Raw genomic sequence first — 22,526 nt, 5'->3', positions numbered from 1 at the left:
AATCGATATTTATTGCATAAACGGTTGTATCGTAGAATTTCTTGCGAATTTGTTTACCATAATTAACAAAAAAAATAGTGTATTTTTATTTTTTTTTCAGGTTAAATCACTAAAATTACCAAAAAAAGTTATAGTTCGTTTCAAGTATGATTTCACCATTTTAAACCAATAATTTATTTTTCATTGAAAGAAATAAATTCTAATTGCGAGTAAACCCCATTATCTATCATTTTAACTTAATACTTGACACATTACTAATGATTTACAAAAATGTATTGAAATAAAAAATATCAAACACATAAAACCTAATTCAATTTTGAGCCTAATTATTCGATATCCAATTATAGATTTATTACCCAAATCTATATAAAGAAAAGATTGAACGGGAATACTTGCAAATACCAGTCAAAAGTCATTACCTCCTTTCTGAATACCTGTTTAACTCCTCCCGTCTTTAAATTAAATTCTTCGTTCAATCGCCTGTGTCAACTGTGAACTGTGAAGTGCGAACTAATAAGAACGAAGAAGAAAGAACTAACCACAACTCAAACAACGTCTGTCTACAAGTGAAGACCCATTCTGAACTCTTAATTGGATCGGTAATAGGTAACTGATTCTTTTATTCCTACCTTTTTTCCTTTCCTTTTTCGTTTTCTGATTCATTTTGATGGGGCAGATTGTGGGTTTTTGAGGTTTATTCTGTGTGAATTTGGATTGGAAGTGGATTATGGCAGTTTTGATTTCCCTTCTGGCATGCTATCTTGCTGTAAATAATCTTATTATATCTCGCTTTAATTCCTTGCTTTGGAAAATTGTTTTGGCGATGTAATAATCGCTTTGGGACGCTCCAACAGCTAATTTGGTCCCTGATTTTGGAACGTTTATGTTGAAATTAAACAAATTTGACACTATCAACTTAAAGGAATCAGGTAAACTTCTAAAGGTTTTTATTTTTAATTTTTGTATTTCAATTATTTTCTTCTCTCTTTCTCTTACTTCTCCCCTTGCTTAACTACAATGTCTCTTGGAGAGTTTGCCTGTAGAAAATCTCATAGATCACCATATGTCAGTGTGTATTTCTTTTTTTTTTTTTTTTTCTAATTTTCTTATTCTGAGCTTACATTGCAGCGTATAAGTGAGAATATGAGCAAGAGGCCGCCTCCTGATCCTGTTGCTGTACTAAGAGGCCATCGTGCTTCTATAATGGATGTTTGTTTCCATTCATCTAAACCTATTCTATTCACTGGGTAACAATTGCTCAATTTTTTATTTGATTTTGATTTTTTTTAATTTTGTAATATTTTGTTAAATAATATGAATTTGAAAAAGTTTTTGAGCATTAATTCTGCAGTTCGTCTGATGGTGAGTTGCGAATTTGGGATACGCTTCAGCATCGAACAATATCATCTTCTTGGTATTCAAGCTTTTAAATGTCCTTGCGCAGTTTTCGTCTTCTTGGTATTCCATTCATCTATGATGATTTATTGTGTGTATTTACTTGAAGGGTGCATAGTGCAGCTCATGGAATAATAGCTGTTGCCAACAGTCCTGTGATTGGGATTGACAAAGTTGTCAGGTGTTTTGATATATTTCATAATTTGAGGTTTATTCAAAGATCCAACTATTGTCTCAGCTAATGGACTTCTTTCTTTGCTTGTGATGTCACCTAGCCAGGGTAGGGATGGAACTGTTAAGTTGTGGGATATCAAAGAGGGAGGTTTGCCCAGGTATTTGAGTTGTTTTTTCTGCGCCTTCCTTGGAAAATGAGTTCTAGGATGTTCCCATCATTTATCTTATTCTTTGAATGTATTTGTTAGAATGGGATATATTATTTTAGTGATTTAATGTTTATGCTCAGCATGGCTAGGCTGTGAACATTGTAGCTTCTTGGATGCATTTGCTGTTGTTATATTGACTTGATCTGGAGGCCTATATTTAAAAAAAATTGATTTTTCTCTGATGCAAAATACTAATGTTTTACCATTTTTGTATTAAAATTTTGTGAGATGTATGTGGTAAGTTGTTTTTGCTCTTGCAAAACTTCATCTGATCCTTATTTTCCCTTTAATCACTGTTTGTAACGTGCTTCCTAAGGATGTTAGAAGAAAATATTGTCACAGTTCACAGCACTGGTTTTCTTCATGTCTGCCTTACCTGGCTGTTTTCTGGGGTCTACCATGCAATATCCTTCTTTCATATAGTGTGATATACCAGAATGACTGATTTAGCCTTTGTTTGTTTTGCTCTTCTCCACTAAACTTTTTTTCTGTTTTTTTTTCTGTTATGCTATGCAAGTCATTAAGCTTTTTGGATCATGGTTTGTCACATACCATCGCAGAAATAAGAGGGGGTTCTAGAAGAAGTGGCTAGAATGAGCTGGACAGATGGGATTTAGTATAGCATTTCCCTAAAAGAATATCCTGATTTGTTTTGCATGCATTCTGTTACATAGTCTCAGTATATATTGTAGAGAGAAAAAGGATAGAATCAATTTTTGAGAAATACATACAACCTTTCTCTATTTTCTTCTTTCTTCTCTTCTTCTTCTTTTTCCTTTTCTCCTTCCTGTGCATCTTACACTGGTATCAGAGCAACGATCCACTCCTGTGGCCTCATAGCGAAACATGAGCTGAAGCACAAAAAGCAACGAAACACTATCAATGGGGGAGACAAAAGCAACTTCAACGGAGGAACAAATTATAGTACTTAGTCAATGGTTGTAGACGGTGAACTCGAATTATAATGCTCGGCTCGAGACTTTTTAGAAGGAACAACAACGCTTTCATGAACAGGTCCGCACCGAACAATGACGTCTACACGACCAATCGAGAAATGAGCATATCTAAATCAGCAGCCTGTTGAATCAATTATTACAGACAATGAAAGGGGGACAGCTAAAACGGATTCAACTCAGGTACACTCTATTCTTCCTCTGGTTAGGCTGTTATCCAAGATAGAATTGCCAGTGTTTGGAGGACAAAACCCAGAGGGATGGCTCAAGAAATGCGGTAAGTATTTTGAGGTTTATGAAGTATCAATCGACCGAAAGGTGGATTTGGCGAGCTTGTATTTGACTGAACAAGTTGTGTATTGGTTCTCTGATTGGAAGAGAGCAAACGAAACAGGAACGTGGGAAGAGTTATCCGCTGCCATAACAGCAGAGAAACGGTGGTGGAGGATGTACTAATTGCCTTTAAGGAGCTTTGACCGTCGGGTACAGTGGTCGAATACCAGAGCGAATTTGAGAAGATGAATTACCAAATGGAGCAGTTGAATCCCCTGTTTTTAGAAGCATATTTCGTCAGCAGCTTTATCGGCGGTCTGAGGAATGAAATTGCAGCAGTTGTGAGGATATTTAAACCAGCGACTGTGCTTGAGGCCGCTGAACAGGCCAGATTACAGGAGTTGGAGTTACAAGCCCAGCGAACCAGTAGCGATCGCCCAAATTTCTTTCACTTCAGCCAAACGTTGCTTACAAGGCTGGACCCAAAATAGCCACTACCCACTATAACCAAGCCATCCTATCTCCCCAACCCATCTCCTCTTATAACCCAAAACACAACCCTACCCCCCAGCAATCAGCCGTTGTTCAGCCTAAATTGGCCTTACCTCCTCTTCCACCTTCTTCCCAAAACTCTTCCACCATCCGGCGAAACCAACACCTGTTTCAGATGTGTCAATCGTAACTTCCCTGGCTACTGTTGCACTACCAAACAACTAGTGGCGATAGCGGTGGAGGATGAGATTGAGATCGACAGGGAAGAAATTAGGTTGGACTGCATGGAGGGAGAAGAACATGAAGTGGAAGAAGATGATACAGTCCCCATATTATCAATGAACGCAGTGAGTGGGAGCGATAGTGATAATATGCTAAAATTGAAGGGCCATTTGAAGTGGAAGCTGGTGATAATTTTAATTGATAGCGGAAGTACACACAGTTTTATTGATTTGAAGTTGGTGAAGGATTTGAAACTTCTGGTAATTTCTGTTCCTCTAGTAACGGTGACGATAGTTGATGTCAAGAAGCTCATGGTGGATCAGAAACTGCCTCAAACTAATTGGGTGATGCAGAATCAATCTTCCAGTTTGATTTTCAAACTTTTGAATTGGGGGATTACGACGTGATACTGGGGTTGATTGAATGAAAAAGCATACTCCTGTCACCTTTGATTTTGACGATAACACCCTCACGATATTTCGAAATTCCCAACAGCTTGTTCTTAAGGGGTTAACTGAGCAAGACACGTTGAGATTACTCAATGCCAAGTCCATCCACAAGCTGGTGAAGAATCGTTGAAAGGGCATCTCTTGTAAGTAGGGATGGCAACGGGTAGGGTACCCGCGAAATTGGGGGTACTCAAATCTGAACCCGATTATATATAAAATTTCCAAACCTGTCCCAAATCCGTTTAGTGTTTTAATTTTACTACCCGTACCCGTTCCAAATCCGTTTAGCAATACCCGCACACTATCCGACCGCGAACGACTTGTAAAACCATTCTTCTCGGCAGTAGGGTCAATCTGATATTAGTGGAGTCACCACCTGAAGGAACGATCAAGGGTGCCCCATCCCCAACAAGCCCATCAAAACTGATTGTTTTTACAGTATCTGATTGTAATTTCAGCCAATTTTCCTTTTCCAAAACCATTTTAAGTGCCTGAAAAAAGAAAAGAGTATTTTTTCTTTCATGTTTCTAGCATAATTCCAGTATGTGTTACTTTACTACTAAACTAGCAGTTCCGAAAATAGATAGCTACTGACTACAACAAGCATGTCAGCCAGAACCCCCAGTTTGCAGTATAATATTCAAAACAATATTGACAAATGCCAAGCATCCAAAAAAACCACAAGAGAAGATGACAACAGCAAAAAGAAAGGTTAGGAAAACCCCTGACAAAAAATGCTCAAAAAATCAATCCATGAGACTAAATATATCAATGTGCCAAAAGATGTAAAGTTTATCTGCATAACATTTAAACTGGAAAATACATTAACCTGGTAAGTGAAGAGTTGTCTCCGACTGGGAAGTGGGAGATGTCGCCACACTGGAGAGAGAGAGAAGGAGATATCGCTGACCGGAGAGAGAGAAGATTTATCGTCAACTGGGGAGAGAAAGGAGACGTTGCCGGTGTCGACTGAGCTGCCGGCACTCGTCAAGTGAAGTGGGGGAGAGATGCGTTGACTGGGAAGTGGGAGATATCGCCGACTGGAGAGAGAGAGAAGGAGATATCGCTGACTGGGGAGAGGAAGCAGATGTCGCCGGTGCCGACTGGGCTGTCGGCAGTCGTCAGTGAAGTGGGAGAGAGGTGTCGATTGGAAATTATGGGAAGGGAAGGGGGGAGAGAGGCGCCGACAGAGAGAGAAGCTCGAGTAAAATGAGAAAATGAATTAGGGATAAGGAATTAGGGTTAGTATAGCTAAACGGGTTCGGGTAACGGGTATCCGATCACCTAATCCCAAACCCTACCCGAATCCGAGACGGGTAAAATTTTTCAAACCCGAATCCGCCCAAATCCGTTTTGTAAATACCCAAATCCGTCCTAATAGGGTTTGGGCGGATCGGGTACCCGTGAAAACCCGCCCGCCTGCCATCCCTACTTGTAAGTCGTTCATATTGATAGTAGAGGATTCCTATAAAAAAACAACAGCCAGTCAGCTAACTATTCTCAGTCCTTTACAACCAATTCTACAGCAGTATCAGAGAGTATTCCAAGAACCCAAGTCCTTGCCTCCTACTCGATCCCATAATCAGCAAATTCCTCTCAAACCACAGAGACCCTATCACCATCAGACCTTACCGGCACAACTATCAGCAGAAAAATAGAGTGGAAAGACAGATATAGGAGATATTAGCTACTGGCATAATCAGACTAAGCAATAGCCCATTCTGATCACTAGTCTTGCTCGTTAAGAAGAAAGATGGTAGTTGGCGATTCTGTATTGATTTTCGCCAATTTAATGCTACAACGATTAAAGATAAATTTTCAATCCTATTAATTGAGGATTTGTTAGATGAATTGCAACGAGCGATAGTATTTTCAAAGCTGGACTTGCGAGCAGGCTATCATCAGATTCTGATGCATTCAGATGATGTGCACAAAACGGCTTTCAAAACTCATATGGGGCACTACGAATTCCCGGTAATGCCATTCGGCGTCATTAATGCCCCTGCCACCTTCCAATCTCTAATGAACAACATATTTTAGCTCTATTTAAGGTGGTTCGTGTTTGTCTTTTTTGATGATATACCGGTATATAGCCCTTCTATGGAGATACATATTGATCATTTACAGATAGTGCTGCAAATCTTGTCAAATCATTCTTGTTGAATCCACATCGGTTGTGAGGGGTGAGTTAGGAGGGGGTGAGTTAGGAGGGGGTGTGTTGAATCCCACATCGGTTGTGGAAAGGGGTAATGTGCCCCTTATATGGGCCACAGGCACTCCTCCCCCTTGAGCTAGCTTTTGGGGTGAGTTAGGCCTGATCCAAATTTAACATGGTATCAGAGCCTTCCCATCCGATGTTGGGCGCCCCATAAATGTGCCACGCACCAGTAAAAATTCTGGGCGTGAGGGGGTGTGTTGAATCCCACATCGGTTGTGGAAAGGGGTAATGTGTCCCTTATATGGGCCACAGGCACTCCTCCCCCTTGAGCTAGCTTTTAGGGTGAGTTAGGCCTGACCCAAATTTAATATGGTATCAGAGCCTTCCCATCCGATATTGGGCGCCCCATAAATGTGCCACGCACCAGTAAAAATTTTGGACGTGAGGGGGTGTGTTGAATCCCACATCGGTTGTGGAAAGGGGTAATGTGTCCCTTATATGGGCCACAGGCACTCCTCCCCCTCGAGCTAGCTTGTGGGGTGAGTTAGGCCTGACCCAAATTTAACATAGTATCAGAGCCTCCCCATCTGATGTTGGGCGCCCTATAAATGTGTCACGCACCAGTAAAAATTCTGGGCGTGAGGGAGTGTGTTGAATCCCACATCGGTTGTGGAAAGGGGTAATGTGCCCCTTATATGAGCCATAGGCAATCCTCCCCCATGAGCTAGCTTTTGGGGTGAGTTAGGCCTGGCCCAAATTTAACAATTCTTTATATGCTAAATGGAGTAAGTGTAAATTTGGTCGAAAGTCCATTAAGTATCTGGGTTATGTGATAGCGGACGGAGGGGTTTCTACTGATCTAGAAAAGACAAGCCATAGTTAATTGGCCTACGCCAAAGAACATTAAAGGAGTGAGCGGATTTTTGGGGCTGGCTAGTTATTATAGGCGCTTTATCAAGGATTTTGGGGTCATCAGCAAGCTATTAACAGACTTATTGAAGAAAGATCAATGGCAATGGACTTCAGAGGCCGAAACATGTAAAGGTTTTGTTAGCAACTGCTCCAGTACTCACGTTGCCAAATTTGGTTGTCCCATTTGTGTTAGAGTGTAATGCTAGCAATTTAGGAACGGGAGCTGTCTTACTTCAGCAGGGCAAACCAATGGCTTTTTTGTCTAAAGCACTGGGGTTCCGTAACAGTAAACTTTCAACTTACAAACGTGAACTTCTTGCCATTGTCTTTGCCGTTTCTAAATAGAGGCATTACCTCGAATTGGATATTTCATCATCAAAACAGATCATCAGAGCATCAAATATTTGCTCGAACAATGTTTGCATACTTTGTTGCAGCAAAAAGGAGTAGTGAAATTGTTGGGTCTTGACTATTCCATCCAGTATAAGAAGAGAGTCGAGAATAAAGTGGCGGATGCCTTATCATGGCAATGAGGAGCTGCAATTCACCAACTCAGTTTATCCTTTAACTCTCCCGCATGGCTACAAGAAATTCTCACTTCTTGTGACAATGATGAATTGGCTTCTAAGGTGATTCTCTATCTGCTTTTACACACTGAGTTAAGGCCGTAGTCATTACAGGGTGGCTTGTAAAAGTATGAAGACCGAGTCTATGTGGGGGCTTCTTCAACTCTTAGGCAACAGATCATTATTGAATGTCATAACAGCCCACTCGGGTGTCATTCTGGAATAGTAGCTGTCCAATGGATCAAAAAGTATTTCCATTGGTCGGGTATCCGACGTCTCGTCACAGAATGGATTCACACTTATGATATCTGCCAACGTTATAAAACAGAGCATTGTGCTCTACTAGGGCTGCTCCAGACTTTACCTGTGGTATCTCATGCTTGGCAACATATATCAATGGATTTCATTGAAAAACTGGCTCGGTCCATGGGTTATGACACAATCTGGATCTTTATTGACAGATTCACAAACTTTGACCATTTTATTCCTTTGAGACATCCCTTTTCAGCGGCTTCCTTGGCTGAAGTTTACTTTGAACAATTGTTCAAACTATATGGAGCTCTAGCTAGTATAGTTTCAGACAGGGACTGAATATTCACTGGTCTTTTTTGAGAAGAATTGATGAAAAAACTCGACACTCAACTATACTTCAGCTCTGCTTATCATCCCCAGTCCAACGGCCAGACTGAGAGACTAAATCATTGTTTAGAATCCTACCTTCGTTGCATGACCCTTCAAAAACCGAAGGTGTGGTCCAAATGGTTGGGGTTGGCTCAATATTGGTACAATATTAGCAACCATACTTCCATCAAATGTCTCCATTCAAGGCCCTCTACGGTACTGATCCTCCATGCCATCAACTTAATTCAGTTGAGTCTCTTGTGACTATGGTTGAGGACATGTTATTGGAAAGGAAAGAAATGAATGCATACTTTCAGAATCAACTAGCCATTGCGAAAAACAAGATGAAACAGTGGGCCGACAAGAAACGGACTGCCAGAGAATTTCAAGTTCTTGATTGGGTTTATTTGAGATTGCAGCCTTATAGGCAGAAGTCTTTGGGACCTTGGTGTTTTACGAAACTTTCTCCACGCTTCTTTGGTTCTTTCCAAATCATTGAAAAGATTGGGGCAGTGGCGTACAAGCTTGCCTTACCTGCTGAGAGTGTCATTCACCCCCTATTCCATGTATCGTTGCTTAAGAACAGTGCGTTTCTCCTTTTGGGTGCTATGCAGACACTTCCTCCATTGAAAGATGGACACTTTTTCAATGGACACTTTGAGGTCTTTCCTGAGACACGAACCAGCTATCAAGGAGATATGGTGGTGCCCCAACTCCTCATTAAATGGCAGTACTATCCTTCAGTAGATTCTACTTGGAAAGATGCTTCTTTTATTGCTCAGCAGTTTTCTGCACTTTATCATTCTTGGGGAAAAGAATGTGCTAAAGGGGAGGGAATTGTCACATACCATCCAGAAATAAGGGGGTTCTAGAAGAAGTGGCTAGAATGAGCTGGACAGGTGGGGTTTAGTATAGCATTTCCCTAAAAGAATATCCGTTTTGCATGCATTCTGTTACATAGTATTAGTATATATTGTAGAGAGGAAAAGGATAGAATCAATTTTTGAGAAATACATGCAACATTTCCCTATTTTCATCTTTCTTCTCTTCTCTTCTCTTCTTCTTCTTCTTCTTCCTCTTCTCCTTCCTGTGCATCTTACACTGGTTCAATTGATCCATTGCGTTAATCAAATGGCTCTAATGAGTAATGGATTCTCCTATGACCTATTAAGATTAAAGATTGTTATGGAATCCTTAATCTAATGTTGTCTTTCTTTTATTTGACAGGGTACCTGCACTTACAATCAAGACGAACTCATACCACTTCTGCAAGCTTTCCTTAGTGAAGAAATCTTGTGCTAATGTGAGGCAAGATGAAGTGCATAATCACGAAAATGAGGAGAATTTGGAAACTGTTGATGCAAATATTTCATGCGATACAGAAGGAAAGCACAAAGAAGTTTCAATGAAGTGCTCTGACACCTCTGAAGGTATGCTCTAATATTATATAGATATTGGGACTACTTGTGACTCCTTCTATTGCTAGTATGAGATGCCATGAGCGTTCCTATTTTCTCATTTATATTTGTCTTGATAATAGCCATTGTGATTTTTGCCTAAGTTAGCAAAATCCAACTGTGATTGACTAGATAGTAGATACTAGTTAATGGCAAACAAAGCTATCGTTTGGGAATTTCTTTTACCAATAATAAAGGGATTGTTTATGGAAGTAATGGTTGAATTGGAAGGAAAAGGTTACCAGCATAGTCTGTAAAGCCTCCTTGTTAAGTTGCTGGTGCCAAATGCTTGTTAGTGAATTCTATGTTCATGAGAACCAACTACTGTAATACTCATTACTTAACAAGAATGGAAAAATGAATTACTTCGGTGATAAATTATATTCTTCAACCATGAACCAATCCTTATGTTTGGAAAACCAAGAAAATTTAGCTACAGGGTTAGTGTGTGATCAGTGTGGTGCTTGGTACAAGTTGAAAGAATATGCAAACTGGTGTACACTTCAAAAGTTAATTTCTGGGAAGATAGTTCAAATGTTGCTTCTGTTGGATGGAGTAACAGTATTGTTCTTTGAAGACAAGAAAGGTATATCATGAGTGTTGGACTTGGATCTACTAAACTAATATCATCTATGCTAAACTAGGACATGCAAACTGGTTTACACTTTAAATGTTCATTTCTGAGGCATAGTTCAAATGTTGCTTCTGTTGGATGGAGTAACAGTATTGTTTCTTGAAGACAAGAAGGTATATCATGTGGGTTCGATCAACTAAGAACTTTCTTTCCTGGCTTAGTTTAACTTGTTAAGGAAACAAATAAATGTGTCACTTGTGTTTAAAATGTTATGTACAGATGTATGTCACTATAAAATGAAACTACTTGAGTATCTTTTCCTTGCTGTAATTGTTTTTCTTCATCTTTTGGTGGATTTTGTTATTAGTTGTCTTTATTGCTGGAAAAAATATGGAGCATAAGCATTAACAAATTACTGCAGTTTCAGAAGATAGTATTACTGGACAAAAGTTTGTTGCTATAGCAGGGGAGCAGTCATCTGAGGTTAGCATGCGTTTTTGGACTATATTGTTTGGTTAATAGTTTCTAGTATTTTGGTTGCTTATTGCTCATATTTTCTATTTATGTGTTATGGAAAAGGTTGAGATATGGGACCTTAATACTGCAGAAAGGATTTCTCGGTTACCTCAGAATTCCTTTGGTGGTTCACCAAGTATTTCTACCAATAAAAGAGGTTTGTTTCTGACTTCAGAAGCTTTCAATAACGACTCAAGTGTTTAGGTGTTAATATAATGCTCATCAACAAGACTATGCTGCAGAACCACTAGTTTATTCTAGACACCTTCTAGATTGGCAGATAAATTAGGCATCAGTTTAGTACCAGAAATTCAATGCTGAATCTTAGCATTCATTTTGTATTCCTGAATATTCTCATTTTCAATTATTCAATAATTTCATTTTAGCAAGTTTAGTATTAGTCAAATTAGTCAACATTTATATATTTTGATGCAACAACAAAACGTTATTAGTAAGAAGTAGTTTTGATATTTGTAAGGAGTAGTTTTGTAACAAAATGTTATTCATGAAATAGGTTGGGTTTATATTAGTTTGGATACAACAAAATAATTCTATCACATCTAATGTACTTTTTCGATATAATTTTTATGAGGATTATTCTTTCTCTCATCATAATTATCTCTCGTCATTATTTTTATCAGAATATGGTATTACTAGATAATTAATCAATTTTCTTCTTAAATAAAAGTTTAATTAGGTTATTGACAAAAAGTTTCTTATGTTTGACTAGTTTTCTGTATTTTTATTAATCATCAATACCGAATGCAAATCCTTGATCATCGGAATATATATATTTATTTGTATATTTCTTTATGCACATGTGCTTGTGTTTATAGGATACATACCCATATTAGAGTCATGGAACCTAAGAAAGGGATGCAACAAAAAACACATTGGTGTTTCTAAGACAAGCACACCCCAAAGGAAATGCATTCTTAGCATATCTTCCAAGCACACCCCAATAAAAGATAATGCATTCTTAGTATATCTTCTAAAACTTCAAAGCATGAACAAAAAGTTTCAAGAATGGTGATCTTTGAAAGAAATGCTTGATAATATGCACATTAAGTTCAACGCCTTTATATCTGTGACCGAGTGTCTATTGGCAGGGATGTGCATGGCTGTTCAAGCATATCTACCAACAGAATCACAAGGATTCCTAAATGTCTTGGCTGGGTATGTATTAATTTTCTTCTTGTCAGAAACTTATTGTCCTTGTAGTTTGATGGCCTCAGATGGTGCTGCTTTGCTATTATAGACATTTGTGAACAATCTTTTTACGATTGGGGATCTTCAATATTTAGTAATGTGATAATGCTGGACTGTGAATAAACTACAATTCTTTTTTTCACCTCATTTGGTTGGGTCACTCTGTTTTCTACTGTTAAAGAGTTTGCATTGTTCTAGCTGTCTTCTATTTATTCATCATATATAATCTTATTTATTTATATTCTAATCTACAAGAAATTGTCTGCCATGTAAGGGACTTTCTAAATGTAGAAAGTAGGATCCATATTGTGATTGCCACTGCTTTTTTCAGTTATTCATTGATTATTTGATCACTTCTATTTCTTGAATCCTCGTCTTCAATGCTTTTATCTTTTAATAAACTTGTCTTTGTTCTCTTCTGTCTGTTTCTCAGTGGAGCAAAGCAAAAGCACATGTTATCATTGGCATATAAGTAACTAGCATGAAAAACATTGGTTATTATTAAGCAATTACTCTTGCATGTTTAGCCTTTAGCTAATTTTGATATTTAAAACCAAATGGAAATTGTCCTTTTAGAATCAAGTTTGTTTCTTTCAGCTTTCCTTTATATTTCAAAAGGACAAAGTATTTTTTATCTTATAAAACTGAGAGACTATTTTGATTGTCAAAGGGTAGTATTTTTTATTCTGTTTCCTTTTTCCCACATGTGGCAGTTATGAGGATGGTTCTATGCTTTGGTGGGACATGCGAAACCCAGGTGTTCCTGTAACTTCTGTGAAGTTCCATACGGAGCCAGGTGAGACCCTGCATCTAGTGACCCTCTATTTTTCTTTTCTATTCCTCACTAAAAGTCGGTTATTTGAGTTTTCTGTTTGCAGTTCTTAGCCTATGCATCGATGGGCTGTGTAAAGGTGGCATCTCTGGCTCAGCTGATGATAAAATTGTGTTATTTAGTTTGGATCTTTCTATGGTAATTCACACCTTGTGTTTTGTTTGTATATTCCTATATAGTTGCTGGTAAGTTGCATGTTAAAGTTGAGTGAGAGTCAGATAGCATGTGACCTTTCTCTTGGCACTTAGTTTTTACTGCCTAATGCCCACTGTAATTTTATTTGATTTTTCTAACTTAAAGATTTTGTCGCTGTACCCAGTCATATTTTTCTCTTATTTTGGTGTGGTTCATCAGAATGTGAGCCGTTTCTGAAATCTACTTTCAAACTGATTGATGGGCTTTCTTTCTCTTATCCCCCTCATCTTTATGCTGTTTATTGCTATTGCCCATTGATATTGGTGTAAACCTGAGGGAAATCATCTTTTTCTTCCCCTTTTACTTGTATTTGTTTACTTAAATGCAGCAACTTGAGTTGCTGTTTTCTGCCCACAATTCAAGGTATCATTATTTTGAGTTCATCCTACCTTTGTTGTGAAAACAGGGTTCCTGTGTGATCAAGAAAGAGATTATCTTGGAACGACCTGGTATATCAGGCACCTCAATCCGAGCAGATGGCAAAATTGCTGCAACGGCTGGGTGGGATCACAGGTTGTTATAACCAGTTGGTAAACCTTCTGTTTGGCAGTTTTGTGAGAGCTCATAAACAATTTAAGTGTTAATTTGGTGGATATATTGTCTCAGTTTGGGCTGCTGTGTAGAAAGCCAGGGTACTATTTAGTTTGATTACAGGTTATGAAACTTGATAATTGATTTTATTCAAATTCATATATTTTGCTTTCTTAATCTATAATGAGATGCTTTTGGAAGTAAATGGTTATAAGATGTTAATTTCTCAAGCCAGTTTGAAATATAAAATCTCAGGGAAGTTTATAAAGAGAAGAAGGAGAAGAAGAGATCGTATGTCTGAATTTTTCAAGTGGTTTATCAAGTAATGCCTTTCTTATTTTTCCGTGTGTGTGTTACCACTTCTATTTCCATCATGCACCATGGAAATGTTCTCCATTGCAAAACATCTTCAAGTTTCACTGCCAATGATAGTTAAAGAATGATTCTCACGTGGAATAAAAAGCAGGGTAACCTCAGTTCAACCCAACATTACTTCCAATTTGGTTTTGTTCATCTACAAGCTTCTATACATCTCTTTGCTTTAGATCCTTGACTAGAGCCATATTCTTTCTGAAATACTATTCCTTCTAAAAACTTCCACTTAGATCATTAGTCTACTTCTCATCCTTTTTCATTCATTTTAGTTGAATGCATGCACCAACTCTTCTCACTGGTTTATGTAGTAAAACCATCTTAAGGGCTTCCCTAAGCTCATCAGTTGGTTTGTGCTGCATTTTCCTTTCAGCTAAATGAATTTTGTCCTTGCCTAGATTAGCACGCATCTATCATTATAATGTATCCCTTCGATATTCATTTTATGGATTTGTTATTTATTATCAACATTCCATGATCTTATTGATAAAATTGTGGTTATAAGCTTCTGACGAGTTAACATTTTACATTTCAGCTCAATTTGAATATTTAGAAATTAGAACAGAAAAGACTTCCATCGTGGGAGGTTATCATCAAGCACAAACTCTTAGATTATTTAAATATTATGAAATTTGGAAACCGTGATCTTTCCCTTTTTTATTGAGAAAACTGCTCCCAAATTTGAATTATGCTGGGTCATTGTTTTTTATTTGTTTGTTTCCTTTGATTACAGAGTGAGGATATATAATTATCGCAAAGGAAATGCTTTGGCAATATTGAAGTATCACCATGCTACGGTATCTCATTATCCCTTCGCCTAGTTAATTGTGAAGGTTTTTTGCTTTGCTACTCACTAGAAGTATTTATCACTCTGAATCCTTTATCTCTGCTTCTATGTCAACAACAACCACAAAAAAAAGGCTTAATCGCCAAAAGTTTAACTCTGGTATTTTTTTCAATTTTACCTTGTTCATTTTCTTTACTAATTATTCATATGGACTTTAGGATTTATTCAACTGTAGCCTCATATTCTGGCTAATTAAAGAATTGCTGACTTGGAAGAATAAGTATATAAAAATTTGAATTTTTTTTATATTGTCACCAAGCTGCCAAGTCAAATTCCTCATCTTGAAGAAGTTTCAAAGTTTTTAACTTGGTTCTGTGTGTCTCTTTCTTCCTCGTCCCAACTGTTCCTTATACAGCTTTAATTGGCACTCTTACTAAAAAAACTTATTGGTATTTTGCAATTGTTGCAGTGTAATGCTGTCTCATATTCATCTGATTGTAAGCTTATGGCCTCTGCCTCAGAAGACACTACAGTAGCACTTTGGGAACTTTATCCTCCTCAAACTTGAAATGTTACAGTATTCACATGGCCAGGTTGTTGCAAGTTTCTGAGTCGTTGGTACGGAGCACGGAAACATTTGCTCATCTTATTCTTATTATGGGATTCATTGCCATTATGTAGTTCAGATCAAGGGGGCTTCCAATGCCTATTTACTTGTGGAAAGTGTATCATGTCCGCACCATATTTTCACAATGTTGTGCATTTTCAGAGATCCTAAAACCTTCATCTGGGGTCAATTCTTAACAAGAGGTTCTCGAGATCGGAAATTGTTGAAGAACAAGAAGGTTCTTTTGTCCCTTCCATTCGGTTGGAAGAAAAAGAATCGGTCTAATGAGTCTGATCTTTCTCTTTTGAAATCTGCACCATTACTAGCGGATTCCCTTTGTCCTTTCTTGTCATATGGCATCTAATATTCGTTTATAAATTTTAGTTCCATGTTTTAGATGCCTTGGAAGATGCTTTAGGAACTGAATGGCTTTGTCCAATTCACGATTAAACGCATCTTTGATCTCATAAGCTGGTATGTAACGATGAAGTTGGGATATCTTTTTTAGGAATCGTGTATATACATATATATGTTAAGTGAAAAGAAATTCCTAGTTGCCTGTTCATGTGGCTTCGTACGCCATTCCTAGTTTCCTTTCATGTTTGTACAAGTAATCTTTTTGTCCTATGTTGTTGTTTTAGCTCTCAGAGAGCACCCAAAAATTTCTCTACTTTTTCCAGGGGAGCTGGATGTGTGTAATTCTTATTTTCTTTTGTGCCCATTTGATCGTTTAGCTTTTGTTCCTTATTCTTAATAACAACATTGTAAACACAGCAATATTTGTATATTCCATTTTATTCCAATATAACTGATGGAGCGGCGAAAACTATGACCTGAATTCCCCCATACAGCCAACCAACAAAATAATAATTGCCATTGATTTTACACATCTTCGCCCAACTATAGCTTCATCCACATTTATAAAACGCCAACAAAAATCATACCAACCAAGGCCCTTCATTATTGAATTTGCTTCTCAAAGATGAGGCAAATTTTCGTATAGATATGTATAAATTTAAAGGCAAAATATTCTCTTTAAAGGGTACGGTATAGATTTAAATCAATTACAATACGGATATAACAAGCATCCTTGGGGATTTCAGTTGGCATATCTGATGGGTACCCTCTGTTTTATATTATATATATATTGGTGATTCTTTGATGTTGAACTCACAAAGCAGAAGTTTTTGCAAGCAAAAATGAAGGTCGATGATGGAGAAAGAAAGAACTACACGTACAAGAGGAGCATTTCAGAATATTCATCAGAATACCTTGCAGTCTAAGATGGCAGAATTATCTTTGATAAAGGAAGATTTGCAGAAAGAAAAAGGGAGCACTACACAATCATATTTTGCTTACAGGACTCTCACTGATGAGCTTGGAAAACTTCAATCAACTCTTGCAGTTGTGAAAAATCGAACTTCTATGTCCACTTCCATGTCCAATGCTATGATCTTAGAGCTCGTTTCGAAGCTCGAAGCTATAAATATGAGCATCAGATCAAAAATGGAGGAAGAAGTGGAGATGAAGCAGACCATCAATGAAATAAACGAAGCTATGGATGAAGCACGCAAAGAAAAGGAAACTAACAAGCGGGACATGGAGGAAGAACGAAGAGTGAGATCAGAACTGAAACAAGTCCTGAGGATGAGGAGGCAGAAATTAAGAACATTACAACTTCAAATCCAAGCTGTAGAGAGAGAATCAGAAGCATTTTTGGCATCAGCAGCAGAAGCACTTGAACTTCTCAACAACTCAAGAACAGACAATAACTGTACTATTCAACTCACCATGGAAGAATACAAAGACATGAAAGAAAGAGCGAAAGAAGAAACAACACTTGCTGAATGGCGAGTTTCACTCTTCATGAAACAGCAACTTGCAGCTGAGGTAAACAGAAACATGGCTTTATCAAGATTGAAAGAACTAAGGAGAAGAAAAAGTAAAGAAAAAGAGAAAAATGAAGATGCTCAAATCACTAGAGAGATAGAAGAACATCAACCATCTCCAGCCAGAGAAGAAGGCCAAGTGAAAAAAAGAGAAGCTTTATCTAAACCTCCAGGCAAAGCAGCTGGTAAGCTGAGCAAGAATTCAAGAAAAAATAAGAGAAGAGGCAAGAAAAAGAAGCAATCCATTTTGTTTCAAATTAGAAGGTTTTTTGTACGAAACATCTCGAGATTTTTTCGATGATTCGAGTTGGGTATGCAAAGTGGAAACCATTGTCTGATTGACATAATAGAATTTGCAGATTACTTTAATTAAGCATCAGATTAATTTCACTTTGTTATTTGACTTGAATTTTGGGTATATTTGTGACTCAAAAAAGATCATTATTTTAATGGTAATTTGTGTTGGGAGCGGAGGGCGTGGAGTTTTGAGAGTTCTGAAAGATCGTATTACATTTTCTCGATCTTACTAAAATTTAGTGGACGTAGACCTTACCTCCGAACACATTAAATTTCTTGTGTCTCTTTTACAGTAATTGCAATTGCGATAAAGAGCGCGTGTTCCTAACACTTTTGTCATAACACACTTGCAGTTGGTTACAGTGCTGCATTAAAGAGTAATATTACGTAGGACTTGATTTACATGACAAGAGCACAACGCTTCTAGTTGTTCACCCTACAGTTTTTTCTGATCTCCCCATCTTGTCTTGTAAGAACACCAATGCCACCCATCTTGACCATTGATACTCCGAAATCCTTGGAGAACATGTAAGGGAACTTGCTGTAGTAACTGACTAGTGAAGCAGCCGTATTGTCCCCCATGAGAGCTTGGTCTGATTGGAGAAGCCCAGCATTGTTCATAAGAAGATTGTAATAAACATTGTCAAACTTTGAAGAAGTGGAATCAAAAGGAGCCAATTTTGTATCAGAATCTGCTTGGTCTGGACATGCATTTTGCAGACTTTGCAGAAATGATGTGTCCAGTGCAGGATCAGGTTTTCCAGAGCCACTAAAGTTGAAGAGCCTTGTTTTGAAAGTGAAGCACTGAGCAAAGCCAAGTGTGTGTCCACCTGCATTTATTATATATATTAATTATGATTTTTGAACCCGAGAGCACTGACGGACGTTGTATTTTCATTCATATTTAATCTACTCCCATTTAAAAATTAAAATTTTAAGGGGTGACAGCCCCTATCTGCCCCTTTAGATTCGTTACTACCTGAGAACATAACAATAAGGCAAGAAACGGACGAGTAGAGTTCTTGTAGAAGCCAAACCTGAGAGCACAACAACATCCTTCAAATCAAGACCCTTTGAGGTAAATTTTGCAGTGATATTCTCTAAGGATTCAAAAGGTGATGGTAGCTGTTGATTAGCAGCATTCTGACTTGATGTTAACCCATCTCTGCGACCCAAAGGAACATTCCAGAATGGGCCTCCAGTCTGAGAAGAAACTTCAAATAAGAAACAACAACAAAAAGAAAAAAAAAAGATCATTTAAATAATACAAGTATGATTTCTCACAAGATAAACTGCTTCTCTTGCCACAATAGCTAGTATATCAGCACAAGAAACTGTGGCAGGGCAGGCTTTCTCCAAATTAGCTTTAATATTGTCAATGGCCTCAAATCCTCGAGCTGAATTTCTATTTGCCAATCCATTTTTCTCCACATTCTCACCATCAAGAAGGAGAGATCCGTCACATCCCTATATAACAGAAGACACAAAAAGTCTGCAGTCATTTGCACACTCCCAGGAGAATAATCTCACCATTGAGAAAATTTGGGATTATAAAAAAATTTGAAAAAGGGGGAAAAAAAGGGAATTGATTCATTAGATTACATTAACAAAACAATCATGAAAGTGAAGCCTCAATAGAGAGGCTGCCATCCTTGTATCATTGGACATGGCTGACCAAACACCATATCGAACAATTCTTGTCAGGTTAGGACAAGAATCATCATAGAATCTGTAGTCAAGTTGGGAGCATATCAATGGAGTCAAGAGTAAAACACAAAGCAAGTGAACAAAAGAGAGTTTGTATGAGTTATTATGCTTCATAGCTTCTAAAACCTGAACAGTTATTGTTATGAGACAAGCAGGAATTAGCAATTTTATATACTAAGAATAAGCTTCAAGGCCACTTGAAAATGTCTTCCTCAATGGGTTTGGTACAATTCCATATCTTTGGTTAATGGGAGAAGAACTCAGCAAGTCCCACTACGCAGAAAGGCAAAGAAAAAAAAAAAGAAAAATTTTTGAAAAGTGTATCGAGTGGTTTTATTATTTTTTTTTATTTCAGCATTTATGGTTTAATTTATCTCAACATAATAACTCGTGGATTGTACAATTAGCAAACAGAGGTAATTTTCAAATGCAATATTAACGTGAAAAGTAAATAATAAGGTAGTATTTAATATAGAAGTGAAAATCATTGAAATCAAATAGTAATTTTTTAAATCATAGAGAATTTTTTTATATTTTTTTCTTAAAAATATTAATAAAAAATATTAATTAATAATTATATTTTATTTATCACGTCAATATTTTTTGATAGTATAGCCCACGAAGAAAAGAACTGTAATATAATGTTGTTTATTCTCTAAAATTTGACTTAAATCTTTGCATGGAAGACAATATGCACTTAAAAAGTGATCTTAGAGTTGTTTCTGGTATGGGGTTTAGCTGCTTCCAAGATTCTACTATTGAGATAAGTCTTGGGCAGCAATTAAATTATTTTATTTTATTTTATTTTTCAGGCAAAAGATTTGTCCATTAATTTTATAGTGGAACACATAGTGGGGCTGGTGAAATGGTTCCGTCGCAGACTTCCATTCTCATGCCATGAAGAAAGTGGAGAATGATTCCTACTTCAAAACCGCTAAAATAATTTGGATTAACTATACTTTGATTAGCATTTCTTTATTTGAAAATTATAAAAAATAGAGCGATTTTAAATGAAAATATATTTATTCATTTATTTTAAGATTTATAATTTTATAATGAAAAATGTAATTATTCAGTCTATTAGATCTCCACTGAATTTCTTATATCATACACCAAAAAAATCTCCACTGGACTAAAAGAAAGAAGCAATTGGGAGGTGGAGGTTGGCGGCTAGGTTAGGAGGCAGAAGTTGAAGAAGATAGCTCATGAGTGATAAAAAATATATTCAAAACATGGCTCAATATATTAAATTAGCTAAAAGTTTAAAAAGATAAATTATACTTCTTTGAAAATTAAAAGTTAAAATATTTTTTAAAAATATGAAAATTAATAAATAATATTAATTGAATTAAACTTTTTAATAATTTCTTGATTTTAAAATTTAAAATAATAATAATAGTAATAATACATATCCCACTTAAACTATCAAATTACTGCAAAAGACTATTAATTTAAAAATTTACAATTAATTAAAATTACACTAACATTTAAAAATTAAACCAATTAAATTAAAATTAAAAATTTAAATTAAAAATACAAATAACGCTTACATGTTGGGCTTTTTTAATCAATTAGCCTTACATTAACTTAAAATTGTGGGATATTTTCCATCACTTAGAAATATGGGTCGCATGTTTAGGATTAGGACTGTGTTATTAGAGATTGAGAATCAGAGAATTACTATTTTAGAAAGTTTATTAAATTTATTTTTATATTAAAATTATTAAATTAAAATTTATATATTTTATAAAATTAAAATTTTTAATTTTACTGTTAAATAAATTATTAATCAATTAATTTAAGGATTAAATAGTTTAAATATTTAAAATTATAAGAATAAAAAAATATATAATTAAAATTATAGGGATTAAATAGTATAAATAAATTAAGAAAATTAACATTTTTTTTAATAAAAGGATTAAGGAGTTGTATTTTATAAAATATAGATATATTTTAATCGAATAATTTTAAATAAAAATAAATTAATTAATTTTATGAAAATTCAAAAACTTAATAATAATTCTGAAAAATAACCTGGATTGGGTGTTTTGTTTGCCTATTTTTGGAGATTTTTTAACTCTAATTATCATAACTTTCTTTTTTTGGGATAATTATTAAAATAATATTTTTTAAAAAATTATTTACCACCGTAGTGTAAACAATTTATAAAATTCATGTTTACTTTAAAAAATATAAATTAAGTTGGCGTGTTTGAGAAACACTGAAAACGCCAATCTATCTAACGTTTTCACAAGTAATGTCTCATACTCTATTATTTTATAATGAAAAAAACTAATACTCACGAAAACCCCAACTTTCATTAGCATTTTCAATGGCAATGAAAATGGCAGTGATATCAGCGGTTTCTTGATAAATGATTTTAGCAGAAAATTATTATCAGGTTCTTATATATCACTAAAATTAATTAGATATTCATTATTTATTTAAATCCCAATAAAATTTTTTAATATTTTATAAAATCAATCTCTTTAATTATTCTGTAAAAATAAAACTAATAAACCTATTTTAACATTCATATTTATACTTTTAATTTATATAATCTTAACTATTTATATTATTTAATTTATATAATTTTAATCATTTATATAATTTATTAATTTTGATTAAATTCAATAAATTTAAATTATTAAATATATAATTATATAAAATTAATTGTAATTTTTTGAACTATATCATAATAAATTAAAATCATACTAAAAATTAATTTTATATAGTTATATAAAATTAATTATAGTTCTTTAAATTGTGATCGTATTAAACTAGAATTGTATCAAAAAATTAATTTATATAATTATATAAATTTAATTATAATTTTTAAATTGTAATTATATTAAATTAATAAATAGTATAAAAAATTAAATAATATGAATATTTTTTTTTTGAAATGGAATATGAATAGTTAAAATGACATAAACTTAAAAATATAAATATAAATGTTAAAATAAATTCATTAGTTTATTTTATAAAATTATAAATATTAAAATAAATTTATTAGTTTTATTTTTATAAAATGATGAAAGAATTTAATTTTATAAAATATTAAAAATGTTAATTGAAATTTAAATAAACAAGAATTATTTAATTAATATTAATTTTAATAATATATAT

The 22,526-nt window shown here is 35.4% G+C and overlaps 3 protein-coding genes across 13 annotated transcripts; 2 read left to right on the top strand and 1 right to left on the bottom strand.

The window, feature by feature from the left end:
* Positions 1–396: 396 nt before the first annotated feature.
* On the top strand, positions 397–16,166 carry LOC110629865 (protein DECREASED SIZE EXCLUSION LIMIT 1). 11 transcript variants are annotated; one of them, XR_006348297.1, is made up of 16 exons: positions 397–606; positions 1,129–1,247; positions 1,352–1,414; positions 1,505–1,576; positions 1,671–1,727; positions 9,652–9,854; positions 10,877–10,938; positions 11,035–11,128; positions 12,081–12,147; positions 12,894–12,976; positions 13,059–13,150; positions 13,614–13,720; positions 13,994–14,205; positions 14,646–14,696; positions 14,844–14,907; positions 15,367–15,443. XR_006348297.1 is itself a non-coding variant. In XM_021777035.2 (15 exons), exons 3-15 carry the CDS (start codon positions 1,144–1,146, stop codon positions 15,463–15,465), a joined length of 1,167 nt encoding a protein of 388 aa, XP_021632727.1. In that variant the 5' UTR covers positions 399–606; positions 855–929; positions 1,129–1,143; the 3' UTR covers positions 15,466–16,166. The 11 variants fall into 11 exon arrangements, 6 of the variants coding, with proteins under 6 accessions (XP_021632730.1, XP_021632729.1, XP_043805828.1 ...); XR_006348296.1 differs by lacking the exon at positions 14,646–14,696; XR_006348295.1 differs by having other exon boundaries at positions 13,994–14,696.
* A 550-nt stretch (positions 16,167–16,716) lies between these two features.
* Positions 16,717–17,694, top strand: LOC110629293 (rootletin). Its single transcript, XM_021776201.1, has one exon. The coding sequence runs from the start codon at positions 16,717–16,719 to the stop codon at positions 17,692–17,694; it is 978 nt and encodes a 325-aa protein (XP_021631893.1).
* A 182-nt stretch (positions 17,695–17,876) lies between these two features.
* Positions 17,877–19,604, bottom strand: LOC110629864 (peroxidase 10). Its single transcript, XM_021777032.2, has 4 exons — positions 19,293–19,604; positions 18,975–19,157; positions 18,728–18,893; positions 17,877–18,520 (listed from the first exon to the last, which is right to left on the bottom strand). Exons 1-4 carry the CDS (start codon positions 19,509–19,511, stop codon positions 18,114–18,116), a joined length of 975 nt encoding a protein of 324 aa, XP_021632724.1. The 5' UTR covers positions 19,512–19,604; the 3' UTR covers positions 17,877–18,113.
* Between the last annotated feature and the right edge of the window lie 2,922 nt (positions 19,605–22,526).

The sequence above is a fragment of the Manihot esculenta genome, chromosome 13 (genome assembly GCF_001659605.2).
Source record: "Manihot esculenta cultivar AM560-2 chromosome 13, M.esculenta_v8, whole genome shotgun sequence".
Taxonomy (NCBI): Eukaryota; Viridiplantae; Streptophyta; class Magnoliopsida; order Malpighiales; family Euphorbiaceae; genus Manihot; species Manihot esculenta.
Note: the sequence above shows the minus strand (reverse complement) of the source record. Positions and strands in the feature narration are given on the sequence as shown.